Source organism: Melospiza melodia, chromosome 1, assembly GCF_035770615.1.
Source record: "Melospiza melodia melodia isolate bMelMel2 chromosome 1, bMelMel2.pri, whole genome shotgun sequence".
In the NCBI taxonomy this organism is placed as follows: domain Eukaryota; kingdom Metazoa; phylum Chordata; class Aves; order Passeriformes; family Passerellidae; genus Melospiza; species Melospiza melodia.
The window spans coordinates 101,589,618-101,607,611 of NC_086194.1; the positions used below are offsets into that span (position 1 = coordinate 101,589,618).

Here is a 17,994-nt window from a genome sequence, read left to right on the forward strand (position 1 = left end):
CCTCAACCAGACAGGCTAACTTCTTTCTCAAAATATTCTCGCTGTTATCTTGAACTCTCACGCTGGCAGTCACCTTGTAATCACAGCAGACACAACAGATGCTTCCCCTGGGAGAGATGTACAAAATACAGCATTTTTTAAGTGCAAGGAGGTATTGCTCATTTCCCAGCTGCAGGTGAGAATAAATCTAACTGGCAGTTAAATACATATTTATTAAGCCAGGAAGGTTGAAAATATCCATTTGTTGTTTCCATAGCATCCTTTATACTTAATATCCCATTAAAATTAATGTATAGGGAACAAACTTTTTCACAAAATACTTCCTGTTAAACTCTTTAATCCTTAAGATCTGTTTTATTTTTTTTATCTGATGATCATCCTACACACTGGTTCTAGAGAAGAGACTGGAGGAGAGAGCATAGAAAAAGATCAACAAGGAGTCCTGCTATCATTTATCTCCCCTATGCTGTTTGCTTTGCAGCACAAAATGTCAGCACATTTATGTTTTAGACACATTATTATGCCCAGGGATGCTGAGAACCCCTTGTCCAACGTAGCTGACAAGATAGCTTATCATAACTGTTATCACTTTCATCTTCAGCAAAGTCCAGCCAACTGGCTTTTGTTATGCATAGTTGCTACAGAGGAGAATTAATAAAAAATACTCTTTAAATTCTGGAATTCTGGTTTGTGTTCCTTTTTTCCCAATTTCCCCTGAATCATATCACCTGGAATGAACTTCTGCTACGGACATTGCAGCACTGGAGTTCTTGTCTATCTCCACATCTACTGTTTTTATCATAAATATGTATTCTGGTTTTTGCTATTCAGGGCATATATCTGATATAAACAGATGCTTTTAAAGTGAGCTCTTCAGCTGTGGTAAGTAGAGGCTGTATGCAGGGGTTAAGCATGGTCTGCTTACAGTGAATGTGCTTTTTTTTTTTACTCTGCCTGGTTATGGAGTAATGCTATTGCAATGTAATTATTCTTTACAGTGGGATGTCTTTGTCAAAAGAGAAGAGCCATCTAGATCAGAAAATCCTAAGACTTATCATCCTAGTTTCTGAAATAATTGAAATATTTCAAAAGCAAAGGCCTTCCAGAACTTGTCTTCACCTTCCAGGTACAATGGCAAGATAAGCATCCATGCCATGGCACTGAAAGGAAGAAGACATTCTGCTTCAATAATTTCCTTTCAACTGTCAGTACAAGAAACATGAATGTGAACTTTATGGAAATTGCAGAGAAGAGAACATGAAGTGAAAGGAATGTGTGCCTGTGGATGGCTTGTTTTGAAGTGGGCTGTGCTGAGGAGACCTGTGCATCCACAGGTGTCCAAACAACTTAACTTTGGCAGTACCCATATACTTTAAACCCACAAGGTCACAGCTGCTGTCCTGTTTATGTTTTGCAACTGCTGGAGATAGCAACAGAATGCAAAACAGGGTAGTATAGCTGATCTTTCACCCCTTTATGTGCTGGGAGAACCCCAAGTTGTACAGCTCTGGATGGATTTCCTAACCAATTACAACACACTGCACAGATCCCTTGTTCACTGACGTGATAATCTGTAGAGCTCCTGAAGAGTTTTTTAGAAGTAAACAACTCCATTCATCATTTCTGCTGTCAAATGAAAAGGATGTTTACATGAGAACATTCTGCTCACTTTGGTACAAAGACAGGGCCGTGCCAGTGGTGTCATGACCAGCTGTCAAGTGGGAGATGCCTACAGGCTTCTCTGATAGAATCAGCCACTGGCTTTATCCTGCAGCCACGTGGTACCTGCAGCCAGGCACAGCACAGGCACACACTGCCCTCAGGTCAGCTCTTGAGGGAAGGGCTGGCCCTTCAATGTACAATAGTATTCCAGTTAGGATCACTACAGCTGCCAAAACCAGGCATGAAATTATCCTCAGTTCTCCTTCTGAAAAAGTTAACAATCACAAGAGAAATGATAATAGTGTTTTCATGTTTATAGACTGAATAATTCTTAGGGTAACAACAAAGAATAAATACTCAGACCTCTTGAACTTGCTTTGTAATACAAAGACATATTTTGTAAAATAAATATTGTTAGTTTAGCAGTAAACAAGCATCATTAGATGTTGCATACAAAACGCTGGTGAAAAGTAAGTTGTCTGCAGACTTGGGCCATGAAAATGTAACCAGGTGTGCTGGGAAAGAAGTCAATTCATCATTTAATTTCTCTGTCACCATAAAAAAAAAAAAAAGTGCTGATTGCCAAATCAAGTGGTTGCCTGGCATCATCAATGCAATTATTTCCACTCCTTTGAATTTTGCATCCAGGTGCTTCTGTTAGCCCCTTACTGTGTTGTGAGTTCAGGTGTGAACTGAACTGTGACACATTGCTCACCGTGTCCCCTCTCTCTGTCCCGTGTGTTCGCAGTGGTCAGTGTACATCCGCGCTGCCGTCCGCAAGGAGAAAGGATTGCCCATCCTGGTGGAGCTGCTCCGGATAGACAATGACCGGGTGGTATGTGCAGTCGCTACAGCTTTACGAAACATGGCCTTAGATGTCAGAAATAAAGAGTTAATAGGTATGTTCTTTCCAAACAATCTATATATACTGTGGGATTGGGGCTGGGTTTTTTTTTTTTCCAGTTTGCAACAGAATGAGCACAATGAAAATTATTCTCACATTTCTAGAACAATTTCTTTAATTCTTTCTCTAGTGTGTCATATTCAGATTTTATGTGACAGCTTGCTAGTATATATCAAGGAATTGTTAAATTAATTAAACATCATGCAATGTTTCTTGATCTCTCAGGCTATAATCTCTGTAAGAAAAGCAATGGCTTTGTTCTGCTTTAGCATTTCATTCTTAGGCTGGCAGTAGCACTTGCATCTTCCAGATCAAGGATCTAAGCAGAGCACCCCTCCTGATCCTCAGATTACCTATTGCAAATAACTTTGGAGTCATGAAGTAACAAGTCATAAAAATTTTAGGAAGGTTACAGGAATTTACTGGGCAGATTAGTAGCTCCAGCAAGAGACCTGGGAGACTCTTGCTTCACAAGCAAATATGGTCTTAAGGAATAGGACAATAATTCATGTAAATCGTTATTGCCCCAAATTCTGATCGTACAGGAAGCACACATATGGGGGTTTTATTTTGTTCAGGTTTTTAGTGGGTTCTTTTAGCTGAAATTCATCCAAACACTGTGGGTCATTGAGCTTTTATTTTCATGTTCTGTCTTTGAAAAATAATCACTTCCTTGATTTTTAACTATTTCAACAATCATAACCAGATTATTTCTACTTCTGTACATTAAGAGCATATTTTCTGTTAATTTTCCTAACTTGTTAATTTTTTATCATTACAGCATATTTCTTCTCTGCTTTTGATGACAGAATTATGTAAATAGATACTGTTATCATAATGTTTATTATTTGCATCCAGTGCTATCTTAGGGTTAATGCTTCTTTACGGCAGTGCTCTGCAAGTTGTTAAAACAGGGCAATCACTCCTCTCATATTGGGAGGAGTGCCTTATTGTACTAATGTTCCCGGATCTGCAAATTTCATTTAGGAATGTAACACTATACATTTAAAATTGGACTGTTTTACTCTGGTGTGCCATTCAAAATACTGGTTAAATTATGGATAGTAAATTTGCACAACCTCAACATTTTAGTAATTTATGAAATTCTTAAATAACACATCATAAAAGCAAAGATAAATTTAAAAAATGTGGGAAGAGTCTGGTGAATATAATAGCCTAATATATTTATTTATGTAGCCAGCTAATAATAGCTGTAGGATGCTGCTCTGCTTTATGTTATTTATAATGTTATTCTGAGAAATTGTACTTCATAATTGCAATAGTAATTTTCTGCAGCTTAAAAACAGTCCAAACATGCCAATATGACAGGGGAGTTATGATTATAATTCTTGGACGATTTCAGCTGTGATCTTTGTATGTTCATTTCTTCGACTTTCATCATTGGACTTCAAAGAAACAGTAATAGCGGTCATTACTGCTCTTGTTCTCTAGTATTTCTTAGCAAATAGGGCCTATCCTAGAGCTGATTTTTAGAAATGCTAAACATCAGCAGTGGTCAAGGATTTCAACTCATGTTGTAGTCCATCCATTTTTGTGATATTGCACTTCTGTGTATTGTATATGTATTGCAGGATGCCTTAGCTGTTGCTATGCAAAGGAAGCCTCAAAAGGAGCTTGTGCTTTATCAGGGTAGTTCCTCAAGCATCCTTCTGCCTAGGCAAAATCAACATGCTATTTATCTTTTCTCTTTCTGATTGTTGTTAGTGCATCATATTCTTGTGGTGACACACTGCCTCACAAGCTGGAATTTTCCCCATAAAACAACCTTTCCTAAAGGTTATCTTTCCTAAAGGAGAATTTTCCAACTGTATATATAGTAAAGTTACATAGCTAGGATTGAGTTGGTTGGGGAGTTTTAGTGCCTTTAGAAAGCTTTCTTTTCAGTGGTGCCGTCGTTCCATTCCCGACTGACATTTTTTTACTGAAATGTGCCAGAGAATGATATATTTAATTCTGCTGCTGCCAAGCAGCCCATAAATCAGTATTGAGGAACCTGGAAAATATATTAGAAAGCTTGCTAAAAGCCAGGCTCACCTGTGCTGTGCTACAAAAGAAACAAAAAGACTCTTTTCTCAAAGGCCAGAAGTTTCATACTAGACTTCATTGAATTGACCAATCTGTTTTGTTTTCCACACAGATTTATCAACTATGATGCTATATTGCTAAAGGCTGGTGAGAGCCTTCAGTTATAATTTATCTGAGCCATCCCCATAGCAACATTTTCTTTATTTATATTGAGGTCTTCTTCCTGGGTTTCATTCCAGGCATGCTCCAAGGACCTGCTCTTTTCTCCTTCCTCGTTGCATTTGCATTGTGCCGTGTGTCCCTTGGCTGAGACAGCAGACATATTCATCCTCCTTCCCAAAATTCAACTGCCCTCAAAAACATGGTAAATCTGGCCTACTTAGTACTGGAATAGATAATACAACACCCAGTTTTCTCTTCTTGAACACACTGCCCGGGTTCATTCCTGGTCACAGGTTAGACAACATTCATTTTCAGTTGACTTCCAGGACCCTTGTTTGCATAAAATAGTACGCAGTCTTTGTTGTTCCCAAGAGAGCACTCAAGGGAAAGGTTTCTCAGCCTTTTCTCTCTCCCAGCTGAGGGGAAGATCCACTACTGATGTTGCCCATTTTGTTCTTCCTTGGTTTCAGTGATCTAGGCTGCACAGCATCCCTGTGTCCCTCTGGTGCCACATTTTTCTTTCCACTCCTATTCATGTGCTCAGCATTTTGGAAGGCTTCTTTTCCTTCCTTGAAGCAGGTTCTGTCTCTGCTAAACTTCTCCATGGGTCCATTAGGTTCTCACCCCCAGCACCTGTAGATGTCACTGAGTTGACAAAAATCACTTTTATTTGTTTTCAACTGTTCACTTAGGCAGAAGAAAATCACTTTTATCCCACAGGTCCTCTAAAAGCTATGTTGATGACCTTTGTGCAGTTATGTCATTCCCATGTTCATTCCCTCTTCTTCTTCTGTCCCTTTCTCTCAAAAAAAAAAAAGGTGAGTAAAGGAAAGTAGAATAACAAACCCACCATTCTGTGTTCCTCAGAGCTATACTGGCACCTTAGATTGAGAATATGATATTATTATCTTTCTGCTGGGAATGCAGTTTTTAACTTGAGGATTTTCTGCAGACCTCTTGCTTCTGGCAGTGCTGGTAAGGCCAGCACCTCACACCAAAGCTGTCCCACTGTCTTCCCTACAGTGAGTGCACCTGCAAACTTCCATTTTCTAAAGCCACATTTCGTTGGCATGCTATCAGAAATTGCTAACTCAATATAGTTTCTTTTCTTCAATAACAAGAAACTTGGATCAGCTGGATGGGGCAGAAAGTAAAAAATAAATCCATCTCCTGTAAACAGCATCTTTGCAGGATGAATTGTTTTCTTGCAGTCTGCCCCAGCAACCTTCAGTGGGTTTCTGGTTCAAACGCCCTCCACGGCTTTCTGGTTCAAAAGTCCTCCTCTGGACTTTTGGGGAACTTTCTGTGGTTACCTGAGCCTGCACTGCACACTTTTGTCCTTAGGATTCTCCCAGCCAGCACTGGTGCAGCAGCCTCCCTTCTCTCCCCACTCTGCATGTGAGAAGGTTTCCAAGTCAGGATTCCCCATTCAGTCCTGGGAAACAAGCCAGCTTCATCTTTCCTTTATCTGAAAGACAGACAGCATTTTCCTCTCTGCTGTTATCCACGACCTCTTTGACAGAGGAGATTATGCGTTATACAGTTAATTGAAAAATAATGTGACTTGTTATTCTACCTAAACAAGAATGTACAGACTATCCCTGTCTGAAATTTTTGAAGGATGACTATCCCCAGAATTTGCGTTTTCCTTGTTTTTCTGTATGCACGGCAGTTACCTTTTATTTTAAATGGCAATTACTGTGGTATTTTGAAGTGCAGTAGGCGGTCTTTCAAACAAGTTAGGCTGATTTTCTAGCTGCCCCAGATGAGAAATTTGTCACTATTCATGTACTGCAAAATATGTACAATATAGGATTTTTCCTCTTGAAGGAAAATTTGGAATTTGTATTGGTACTGTTCAGTGGTAAGTCCACAGAGTACGGGCTTTGGAGAGAAAGCAGAGCTGGAGGTAAAATGTATAAAACTTCAATGCACAGTTTTGTGCTTTAAGTTGTTCTGTCACTTTCATTTTATCCTGACAATGGTTTCTAATGCCGTTCTGGGTCAGAATTCTGATTAGGAGGAATATTGTACTAGTAATTGAAAAGTATCATTCTTTCTCTTGGCCTCTTGGTCTGCACTTTTGCAGTTAAATAAAAGACTTTTTTTTTTCCTTTTTTAGAGACTGGTAGTATTTTAATCCCTTGGGAAAAAGGAGGACAGTTCCACCTAAGAGTTTTTGTTGACTTCTTATATTGTGTAGAAAAGAAGTCCTTGCATATCTATGCCCTTAAAATGTTTAGAGAATCCAGGTGTCTGTTCAGGGCTCTAGATTCTATGAAGTTTGATGGGATAAGTTGAAGTGTTGTAATATTTAAAACTTTCTTGTTACAGCTGTTATTGTAAAAGCTTGATTCAGATAAGTAAAGTTAGTGGTATGATTTCTTCTGCCTTCACAGAGTTTTGAATTAGGTTTCAAAACAGAGCCTGTAGCAGGGCTCATTTTTAAATAATGGTTCCTGAGTTGGAGACTGTGTGTCTGTACTGAATTATTATCCTCTTTTCACTGTTTGTCTGTCAGTAATGCGGTTATACATGCAAAAATCAACAGTAGCACATCAATTAAATTATTACCTAATGGATGCTGGAAACTGCTTACTTTTGCTAGGTGTCCAGAAGTTCATTGTCTAAGATAAATAAGATGCCTGTATTGGATGCCCTTATAGGTGACTGAGAGACTCACAGAAAGTGACTTATTTTGTCTAAAAATAAGATACTAGTTATTGTGAGAAGATGGAAGTTGCCCTGTATTACCATATCACTGTTGTTTAGTGATGAAAACCAACTAAGAAGTGTGTAAATTGTCAGTGTATGTCTTGTGATCTCATAGCAGTATGAGTCTGTTTGGGTGCCTGGTGTTTGTTTCAAATTTTTATTGCTAAACTTGAGAAAGTTTGACTGAATGATGTATCAGGAGTTCACAACTCTAATGAATTGTTAGATTTGCAGAATAATTCATGTTGGAAGGAAACTCACAGGGTCACCTTGCCTAGCTTTGCACTCAAAGAAAGTTCAGATATCTTATTTCAAAGTGTGATATCAACGTTTGGAAAGACTGCTTTTTTGCTGTGAGGCTGAAAATGGATCAGAATCAAGTATTTGCATTCTCAGAGCAGAGCATGGCTCTTCTGGTTTATTAACAGCTACATGGAGTCCTCCTATCTTAGAGCATGGTTGCATTTTGTTTTAGAATTAGTAATAATTCTAAGTGAAAAGAGTTTCCAGTTTTGGAGTTACAAGAACAGCTGAGTCCCAGTAATGTACATTGATAGGGAATGTGGGGATGTATTGGGAGATGATTAAATCAAATATGCAGCTTTCATCCCCCTTAATAGTGCCTACATGCAGCTCTCTTATTTTTGGATGTGAGCATTTCCGAATTTCTCACACAAGCATCTGCTGACAATGAGAGAGAGTGATGTTTTCTATAGAATTTTTAATTGATATATAAAGTATCGTAGTCACTGGAATGCTAAATTGACATAAATTTGCAATGCAGAAGATTCCAGAAAGCACTAATCAGGCATTTGTTCAGAAGAAGGTGACAATATAATATATCCTGCCATTTTTAAATGTATGTCCTTTTTTATTGCACTTCATTTTTGTGTTTGATAGTTGAGCTGGGCAAAAAAATAAACAGATACCTGAATGAGAACAGGCTGTCATCAAGAAGTTGAGGAAGTTGATTTACAAAATTAAACATACTGTCATACATTAATAACTGGTGCTCCTTACTCTTCACAGTGAAGAGAAAGATGCTATTTAAGTTAGTAGAGGATTAATTAAACTATGATGTTTTATAGCACCTGTATAGCAACATCAGAACTCCTTTAGGTTTTTAGTGTTGTATAAATAAGTTAGTTGAGAATTTAACCTGATGAATGTTTAAATGTTAAGTACTTTTTCCATTGTGGTGTAAAAGCCTTGTGTCAAGGAGACATTGACTTTCATGTGCCTTAGCCACTTGCATATTGCTTTTTTCTCTCTGTTTCCTGAAATATAGTTGTGACAAGCAGACCTGGTAATTACAGAGGTTAGAAAAGGTTTTCAATCTCAGTCATTTCTTATTAAGTAACACTCTCACATGAAGATTTAGGAGGAAAACTAACACTGGTAAAACTGAATTTTTTTTTAGTATCAAACTCAAGATCAAACACTTTCAGAATTCGAGCAACATTTCTACATCTGAACTTTCCTATTGCCTAAGTACACCTGTCTGGATTTGGAGGGATTTTTCTCTTCCATGAAATATCTGAAATAAATGGTGTTTCATGTAGTCAGCTGGGCTTCTGAACAGTAGAAAGAAAGTGGCACCTCTAGGTGTTTATCCCACTTATCTCTATCACATAAAATGTTTGATCTTACAGTCTAATGGGTCCTGTGTGAGAACCTAGAGAAGTGGCCAGAGACTGAGTGGGCAACTTTTGTGTCACTAAGATAGGGAAGTAGTATTCCATCAGAAGTTGTTCTCATAATACAGGCTAAGCACTGTCCTGCTCCCCTTTAATTAGGTCAATAGACTTGGCAAGGGCAATTAGTGAAAAAGCTCTACAAATTTTCATTGTCACCCAAAACAGCAGAAATAACTGCATGCAAATTCAAATCTAGGATAATGGGGAATACTACTTCCACTGATCTGTTTTTACTTGTAATGCCAAGTCAGAGAATCATTTCATCTCTGTCATAGTAAGGTCAAGATGCTTCACAGATTGTAACCACAACCGAGTCATAGGTCAGCTGTTCCTTCTAGTAGAGTAAACTGTGGGGAAATGCCTGTAAAATGCCTGTATTTCTATTTTAAGTGCTGTAATCAAGAGAATCATCTTCAGTATTGCACCATGACAGCTTCTCTAGGTGATGATGGTAATGTTAAATGATGCCATATAGAGCTTTAAGGTTTATAAACCTTGAAGTTTTTATTAGAGGTTTTATCATTTTGTATTTACATTCAGTATTACTTAAGATTGAATTCTGAATGCAAGTCATAAAAATTGCAAAATCTTGTAGAGGTGGCCCAAGAAAGCCTAGACTAATTGTGACTGCCAAAAACACCACCACATCCAAAAACAGCTGAGGGATGTGCCTTTTCACTTCACTGATGTGCATTTCACACATGAGAAAGTGCCCTGACCTGCACCTTACATTTTGTTTGAGATAAACAATTTCTGTTCATTTCCCTTCTCCTGCACATGGTAGCAAGCAATTAAACTGTAACTGCATCTGCTTTTCTCACTCAGAAGATTGACATTTCAAGCAATGCAATATTAATTTTCATCTCTGTTTCTCAGTACGTTCATGCTGAGAAGTGCCACTTACCTTTTGGAGTTCTGATCTAAAAAGTGCGTATAATTTAGTCACATGAAATATACAAAGGTAGAAATGCAAATTTCAGAAACTGCCAAAGTAATTTTAAAAGCACTTTTAAATCCATGAGAATGGAAAAACAGCTTTGAAGATCCAGGTTTTGTGACAGCCTTACAGTAACAGATAAGTGTATCAAAACATGTTTCCAGCCTATTCTGTATGAACTTCAATTGATGAAACAGCGAGCTAGTTTTATTCTCCGTAAGATTCAAAATAGTGTTTTGCCCTGAAATACATATCACCTTAAATGACTTTTAAATTATAAAAGTGACATATATGGAATTTTTTACTAAAAGCACTTTTCTTTGAAGTAACTCAAATTCCCATTCATGAAATGTCAGTAGAACAAGACAGTAGAACATGACAGGTGAATTAGCATCTGATAAAGGAATGTTGTTTTCTTCTCACGTGTGAAGACCCTGAGAATGGGTCTGGGCCACTGTAGTTTCAAAAGATGTTGAAGGTGGAATCTGAGAAATGGAAAAATTTTAAACCAGTAAGAAAAGGAAGAATGAATGTGTATTGATTAAATTTAAACTACTTATAGATGGCTTTCAGTCATATTAACAGTAATTTTCTATGTGCATCTACATCCATGCACTCTCTAAATTAGTGCAGTTGGTCCTGCAAAATCTCATTCAATCCTAGTTCCCAGGTTAGATGTTGACAGGTGAAGTGGGCAGCACACAATGTCCCCCTCACCTCGTGTGGCTTTTAAGAGATACTTCCACTTGTATTTTAGTGTCCCCAAAGTTTTCTTCATGTTTTAGAGTGTTTGAAAAGGAAAAATGTTAAGGACAAAACCCGAACAGCATTCATTCACAAAGGTAATACTGGTAGAAAATTCTGATTGCAGGGACCTAAGCTATGTCCTTGCACAGGAGGACTAATTGTAGGCTAACACAGAAATAAAATACCTGCAAATATGCAACCCATGTGTTTGTCATCGTCTATTAGATTTAAAAATGCACCATAGAATGTCTCATTTTCACTGGATAAAAATGCAACTGTCAGGGTTTAGAAATGGTATTCCTTAATTTAGTGCTCCCACTGAAGTGAAAAACCACAAGCTGCTTCCCTGTCCCCATCCCCTCCAGTGAGAGACAAATGGCAGACATACCAAGCTGAGATAAGAACAATTTACTGGAAACCACAATGAGATAAGAAGACAGACAGTAACAGGAACAGCAACAAAGTTGATAACAAAAAGATACAGAATTGGTACAAAAAGAGGCTGTTCTACAGGCAAAAATTGCTCTCCAACCAGGACAGTGAACAAAACAGTGGACAGACTGTCCACATCCATGCTTTCTTTTTCCCTCAAGCCTGAGACAATGATAGTGTTTAATAACACCATATCTTGGCCACACCTACACAGCTCCAGGCTCTGCCCCATCACAGCTACTCAGAAAATTAACTCTGTCCTTGACTGAAACTTGGACAACAGCAAAGGTAGAAGATACTGGAGAGTTAGTGTTCAAAGAATGCAGGATTAGGAAAGATTGTGAATATCTGGATTCTTAAAACTGGCATTTTAACTAAATCTCAGTGCAATTAATTTGAATTTAGTTATTCCTTCTATTCCTGACTGTTAGGTGCTTACACAGTATTCTGGTTCGTAGCACTTGCCCAGTATGGGCAGAAGGTGATGGTAGTTCTTTGTTGGGTTATATGCACTCTGTGCTAAAATACCTGTGAGCATGTGTTGGTTTAGTCGTTGATGGATATAAAAAAGGCAGTCAGTCACAACACTTGTTGGCTTCTGCATGCCATCTTCAGAGGCTTCTGCTTTCTGACAGTTTAATTTGTCTTCATAAAGTACTTCAATGTAGGATGTTTTCGCTTGTAAGAGCCAAGTCATACCCTGGTTGTTTCCGTCATTTATTATGAGTTTCAGTGTTAAAGGCCCTTGTTTCAGATAACACTAGTAAAACTTAAAATATCCTCTTAATTACGGATAGCAGAATAATGGTCTTTTGCTGCAGCCTTTGCAAATGAATGCTTGTATTTCCTATTAATATTGTACCTTTATGCACATGTAGCCTCTCAGAAGGCACTGGCTGGGACTGGCTGGTAGCACTGTCACTATATCTTAGGTTTCTGGTAATTTATGGACTCATATTTCTTTATTGGTTAAATAAGTCTTAGAAAAAATCCACTTCCACCCCTACTTAACAAGCAGTATTTTACAAAATCAAAATCTGCTGTTTCATGCTTGTAACTGGTGGGATTGAACAGCAGCAGTTTTGCAATACACAGTTACAAAATATTAAAAGGGTAACAAATTCTCATCATCTGAGATAAGTGAGGGAATAATCAATTTGCTGAGGGGCCTTATTATCATAATTCCATACGGTAAGACTGTGATTCTTCTACTTAATATCTCGATGGGCTCAATTAAACAAAAGTAAAGAAATGTAGTTTTGCTCCCAAGGAAAGCCTAGAGAACCTTCAGAATCAGCTTCAAAGCCCCATTGATCTCTCCATGGCATCTCTATAAAATCTGGTATTACTGATACAATCTTCTGTGTTACTATGTTTTCCATTTTCCTTTTGCTTCCTCTTGTGGCTGTGTTATGCAAGAGGTTGAGTGAACGTGAAAAAGATTCAATGACTACCCCCTAGAGTTAGCAATTTGATATATGTATAATATATGATATTTTATAATGATAGATTGGATTTCAGGAATTGACCTAAGAAAGTATTAAGATGCATTAATGCTTAAATCCATGCTTTTTGTATTGATGTGTAATATGAGCAGTGCAAATTGAAAGACCAGGTTAAGACAAAAGAAAATAGCATGTTGTTAGCACTTAAAATTGAAGGCCTTTATTGTTTAAAAAAATGAACTAAATAATTGATACAATCATTCCAGTATTCGAGAATCAAGACTTTAGGCAAACATAATCAGAGAGACATCTTTAGAGAGAGATAGTTTTGAGAATTGTCAGTAGATTGACAAGCTTGTTTACCTTACAAAAAGAAATAGAAATAAAGCCTACCTTGCTGATGGTTTATAAACCTTCATAAATGTGCAGGGAAGGAAACAGCAATGAATTTCAAAATTGATTGTCTTTGTGGTCTCAGCTGTTAAGTAATTGCTAACAGTCTGGAATACATGTACTATGAAATTCCTTTGGTCACTAGATGATATTGTGCCAGTTTACTTCCTTTAGTCCATATAAGCCTAGAAAATTAGGTTAATTGGGAAACTTTGGAAAATACACTTAAAAATGAAGTAACTTTTTCAGGTTGTAGGGAAGGCTTCAGTCTGCAAGTGTAATAATGACAAAATTTGGTATTACTGGATCTGTTTGGCTTGGAAGGGGCCTCCAAAGGTCAAGCTGGTTCAGTAACAGAAAGTTGCTTCAAACTTTATCCAGCAGATGAGATGGAGATTCCTCAACCTTCCTGGGCAACCTCTTCTGTTGTTTGACCACCACCATAGCAAAATTAGTCTTCCTTCTATCAGTTGGAATTTCCTGTATTGCAGCGTGTCTTTTGCTTCTTCTTCTTCTTCTTAAACTGGAACTCATTAAGACAATCCTGACCCCATCTTCTCCACACCATTCCATTAGGTAGAAGTAAACAATAGCAAGATCTCTCCATAACTTTCCTTTAAGGCCCTGATGATGCGGTTATTGTCTGCCAGGTGTTCCAGTCCCCAGCTGTCTTTGTGGTGCTCCACTGAATTTGTTCCAGTATTTTGCAATGCCTTTTTGTACTGGGCAGAAAAAAACTGCATGTAATAAAGCCCAGGATGTCATTGGCCTTCTGCACTGCAAGGGCACATTCTGGATTCATGCTCAACTTCTCTACCAGCACTTCTAGGTTTCAGGGTTTTTTTCTTTAAAAGTTGCTTTCTAACCAGTTGGCACCCATCTGTGTGCTGGTACAGGGGCTTGTTTAATCTTGAGTGCATTTGCCTTTGTTGAACTTTGAGTTTGCTGTTCAGCTGTCCATCTGAATAGCAGTCCTGCCCTTTACTGTATTGACTAGTTGTCCCAGCACATGGGAGAACTAGTAAATACATGGACCACAGTCTTTCTTTCTGTCCTGTCCTTCAGGCTGGCAATGAAGATGTGAAAGAGTCTTGCCCCCAGTACCACCACCCACGGGGCACCTCTAAGTAACCAGCTGCCAGCTGGGTTTCATACTGGCAATGAAACCCTTTTGTCCAAGCAGTTTTCTGCCCACCACATCATCTACTTATCTGGTCAAAATCTCAGTAAGGACACTATATGGAGTAAGGGTAAACTGCCACATTTGTTATTTCAAGCAGTGTAAAGTCTCTAATTCCTAAATTAGAAGTGGATAAATGCAATTTAAATGTCTTTAACCTCAGTGACATCATTGCAGATACTTAAGTTACTTCAGGACAAGGTTCACTGAATTTTAAACCACAGATTCAGTGTGGCAGTGTATATAAGCTTCAGGGAATAACCATGTTATTGTGGAATCAGGGCCATAATAGGATAATTGTAACTAAATTCACTCAAACATAGAAGTTTGCTTTATTTACCAGAGGGAATTGTAATAGTAGCTCCATTTGTTGCATTTTTAGTAAGGCACCATACTTGCAGATTTTAAAAAGGAAATACTGTGGAATGTCATAGAATGTCCTAAGTTAGAAGAGACCTGCAAGGATCATCGAGTCCAACTCTTGGCCCTGAACAGGATGATCCCCATGAGACACCGTGTGCCTGAGAGCATTGTCCAAACTCTTCTTGAATTTTGTCAGGCTGATGCTGTGACCACTTCCCTGGGGAGCTTATTCCAGTGCCCAACCACCCTCTAGGTGAAAAACCTTTTCCTAACATTTAAGTTAGTCTTTGGAATTAATTACTTTCAAATCAGCGGAAGTAAATGTAATTTCTCTAGTCTTCAACAGTGATGCCTATTATTAAACTAACCACATGTAGACTAATAGATTCTCATCTGATACATAATTCCATTGTGTAGCAATAACATAAATTTTAAGTTATTTCAAACTCATGGAAAAAAATGGTTGTAAGAAATGTAATCAGAACATTCTTATGTACAAAAGCATTTTTATTCTGTCATTTAAAATAACTTTATTCAAATTCACCTCTTAATATCATCTGCAAAAGTACCCGCATATTAAAGTGATGTAGAGTTCCTTTAACCTAATCTTTATTTACATTAATATATACACACTGCAGCACTATATATGTATGTGGTAGTGTGTGTTCATATATATTTAGGTGGGTTCTCTTCCAGCCTTTAAGCTGCACCAAAGAGGAAGAGAAGCTGTGCTGAGGAGTACACGTGCATGTAGAAAATTACTCTCTTCATGTAAAACACACATTGTATTATGGCATACAATTGCAACAACTAGAAGAAAATCTTGTTGCTGTCAGCCTTATCATCTCATGGGAGCTAGAAGGAATTTTTCCATCAAGTTCCTCAGAAGCAGGATTCAACTCAGAGTAACAAAGCAGCATTATTAAGATAGAGTGAGTAGGCTGCATAGGTACTAATTACCATACAATGCCAAACAATGTTCAAGTCTACTTTAAATCACTTAATTAAATAGGAGAGTAAAAGGAAAGTACAAGTTATTCTTACCATGTTAATAACATCTGGGTAAAATTCTTAGGTGCCTGATGGTAAAATAAGAACTGAATTTCTGTTTTCAGTCATAACATAGGCATTAAATGGACTTTTTTAAGGAACTAACAGTTTATTATGAAAACCAGAGTTGCAAGCCGGTTAATTCACTTTGATCCTTTGAAAATACTGTACTTACACCATTAAGTATATTTAATAGAAATAAATTAATGTTAAATATATTTTATAATACAGTTCAATTTTTAATAGTGGAATTTCTTTTCACTCTGAAAATTATAGGTTCTCAGCTGATTGAGTTAGCCTGTTGAAGAGGCTACAGTTCCCTAAGCTAACCCATGGTAGTTCACTGTGACCCAGTCAGTGACACAATATCCTCCTGCTTCTGGCTTCTATTCAGCCCCTCATTAGCACATCACAACTACATTGAGTCAGCACTGCCTGACTAATCTGTCAGAATGAACTGGGGGAGCACAAGGATTACTGTTTCCTCTTGCAGACTAATTTCATTAAACACAACAAACTCAAATGAGTCAGATGAGCAGCCAGCCTGAGATGTGAAAAACGCTGACTTGCCCCACTAGTGCTTATGAGGCTCAAAATGATAAATTTTCACACTTGCATACTGGAGGTCTGCCCACAGCCTGAAAGATGTTTTATTTTCTTAGAATCCAGCCACCATGAAGCCTATCTTAATATTATTGCACTACTGTAAACTGTTGCTTTACTAAAAACCTGCCCTTCCCCTCCCTCCCTCCCTCCCTCCCAAAACAAAATGAAACAAAACAAAACAACCAGTTTTGGGAATTCCTTCATGTCTTACTGGAAAATTAGAATAGGAAAACAAAGAAGGTGTGTTCCTTGGACAGACAAAAGCAGGGTCCTTTGGAATATAATGGTATCAGGCAGGCTGGGAAGCTGGCATGTGTAATTTCTCTACATTGGTATTAAATCTTCAGCAGCTAAAGGTGTTATCCTGTGCTGTACAATTCTGTACCACAATGTCTAAATCAAGCCCCAAAGAAAAGGCCAGGTCTCCTTCTCTCTTGTGAGCCACTAACAATCTGAAATACCAAGTACATCACAAGCAAAGCCTTTGAGACAGGGTGTTCTGAGGGTGGATTTTTGTGCATTATCCACTGTAGTTAAATCCATTCTTCTGCCTTGGGATTCAATATGTATATGCCTTATACTGAAAGGCTCAGCTTCTTCCTAGGGAGACTGAAATTCATCTCGTTCAGTTGTAGCCCTGTTCAAGCATCTTTCATTCACTAGGACTTTTCTGATAAGCTGTGCTCAGCTTACAGAAACTTCAAAGCTGAGGCAAAGTTATTAAAAGAGAGAGAGAAAAGAACTGCACCTCTAGTTCAATCTTCAAACAATACAAAAATCGATTAAAAGTCAGAGATTAGCTTCGCTGTAACCCTTCCCACATTCTCATGAAAATTAAATGTTGTCTCTTTCCTTCCCCATTTTATTCTAAAATCTACTTAAAACTTAAGAGATCAGTAACTATTAGTCTGGCAATATTAGTAACAAGCTGCACTTTAGAGCCCTGTGGCTAGAGATTAGTTGTAGAGTTGCCGCCAAAGTAAGAGAATGAAATTATTTATAAAGCAAATGAAGAATTAATTTGCTTCAATCATTCCTGAGGAGAAAAACACTAAGTCTTAGGTGGCTTCTTGAGTTGGACTTTGGCCTATTTTGCCTTTGTTTCTGTAACTGTGAGTGAATAACCATGTGTAGCTTTGTCATTGTCAGATAAAATTAGTGTGCAGAAACTGTCTAGACATCACCCACTAAAAGAAATTCTAAAAAGCACATCATTATTACAAAAAGATGGAAGTACTTCCAGAAGCAGTGGTACTAATTTGAAAGTTAGGATGGCATGGGCTTTTTAACCAGTCCTGGGGCACAGCCTGGATTAGATTGCAGTGGGAACCCAGGAGAAAGCATCCAAGGTGAGCTGTTCACACACTAATCTTCTTGGAAAGAGCAGTGCTTTTGAGTATGGACCCATCAGTGTGTGTGCATAACTCTTGCAGGATGGGTGAGCCAGAGTAGGCACTTGGCCATCTGGCCATGGCAGCTGACCCAGGAGCCAAGTCACCTGAAGGCTGTGCACAAAGAGGAAGAATATTCCCTGGATTATGAAGAGGAGTGGAGGAAGATAAGATGTCTCAGCATTCTGCCTTGTCTGATTCTGAAAGGAGCAGACAGCAATGAGCAAGAAAGAATGATGGTGGTCAAATGTACTCAAGGAATTG

General features: G+C 38.1%; 1 protein-coding gene across 4 annotated transcripts in view; it reads left to right on the plus strand.

The window, feature by feature from the left end:
• Positions 1-17,994, plus strand: part of CTNND2 (catenin delta 2) — a 640,896-nt gene that overhangs the window by 567,124 nt on the left and 55,778 nt on the right. For all 4 annotated transcript variants that reach the window (XM_063162733.1, XM_063162752.1, XM_063162763.1 and 1 more), the window contains exon 16: positions 2,411-2,561. In XM_063162733.1, coding sequence (XP_063018803.1) covers positions 2,411-2,561 — 151 coding nt within the window. The remainder of the gene's footprint in view (positions 1-2,410; positions 2,562-17,994) is intronic.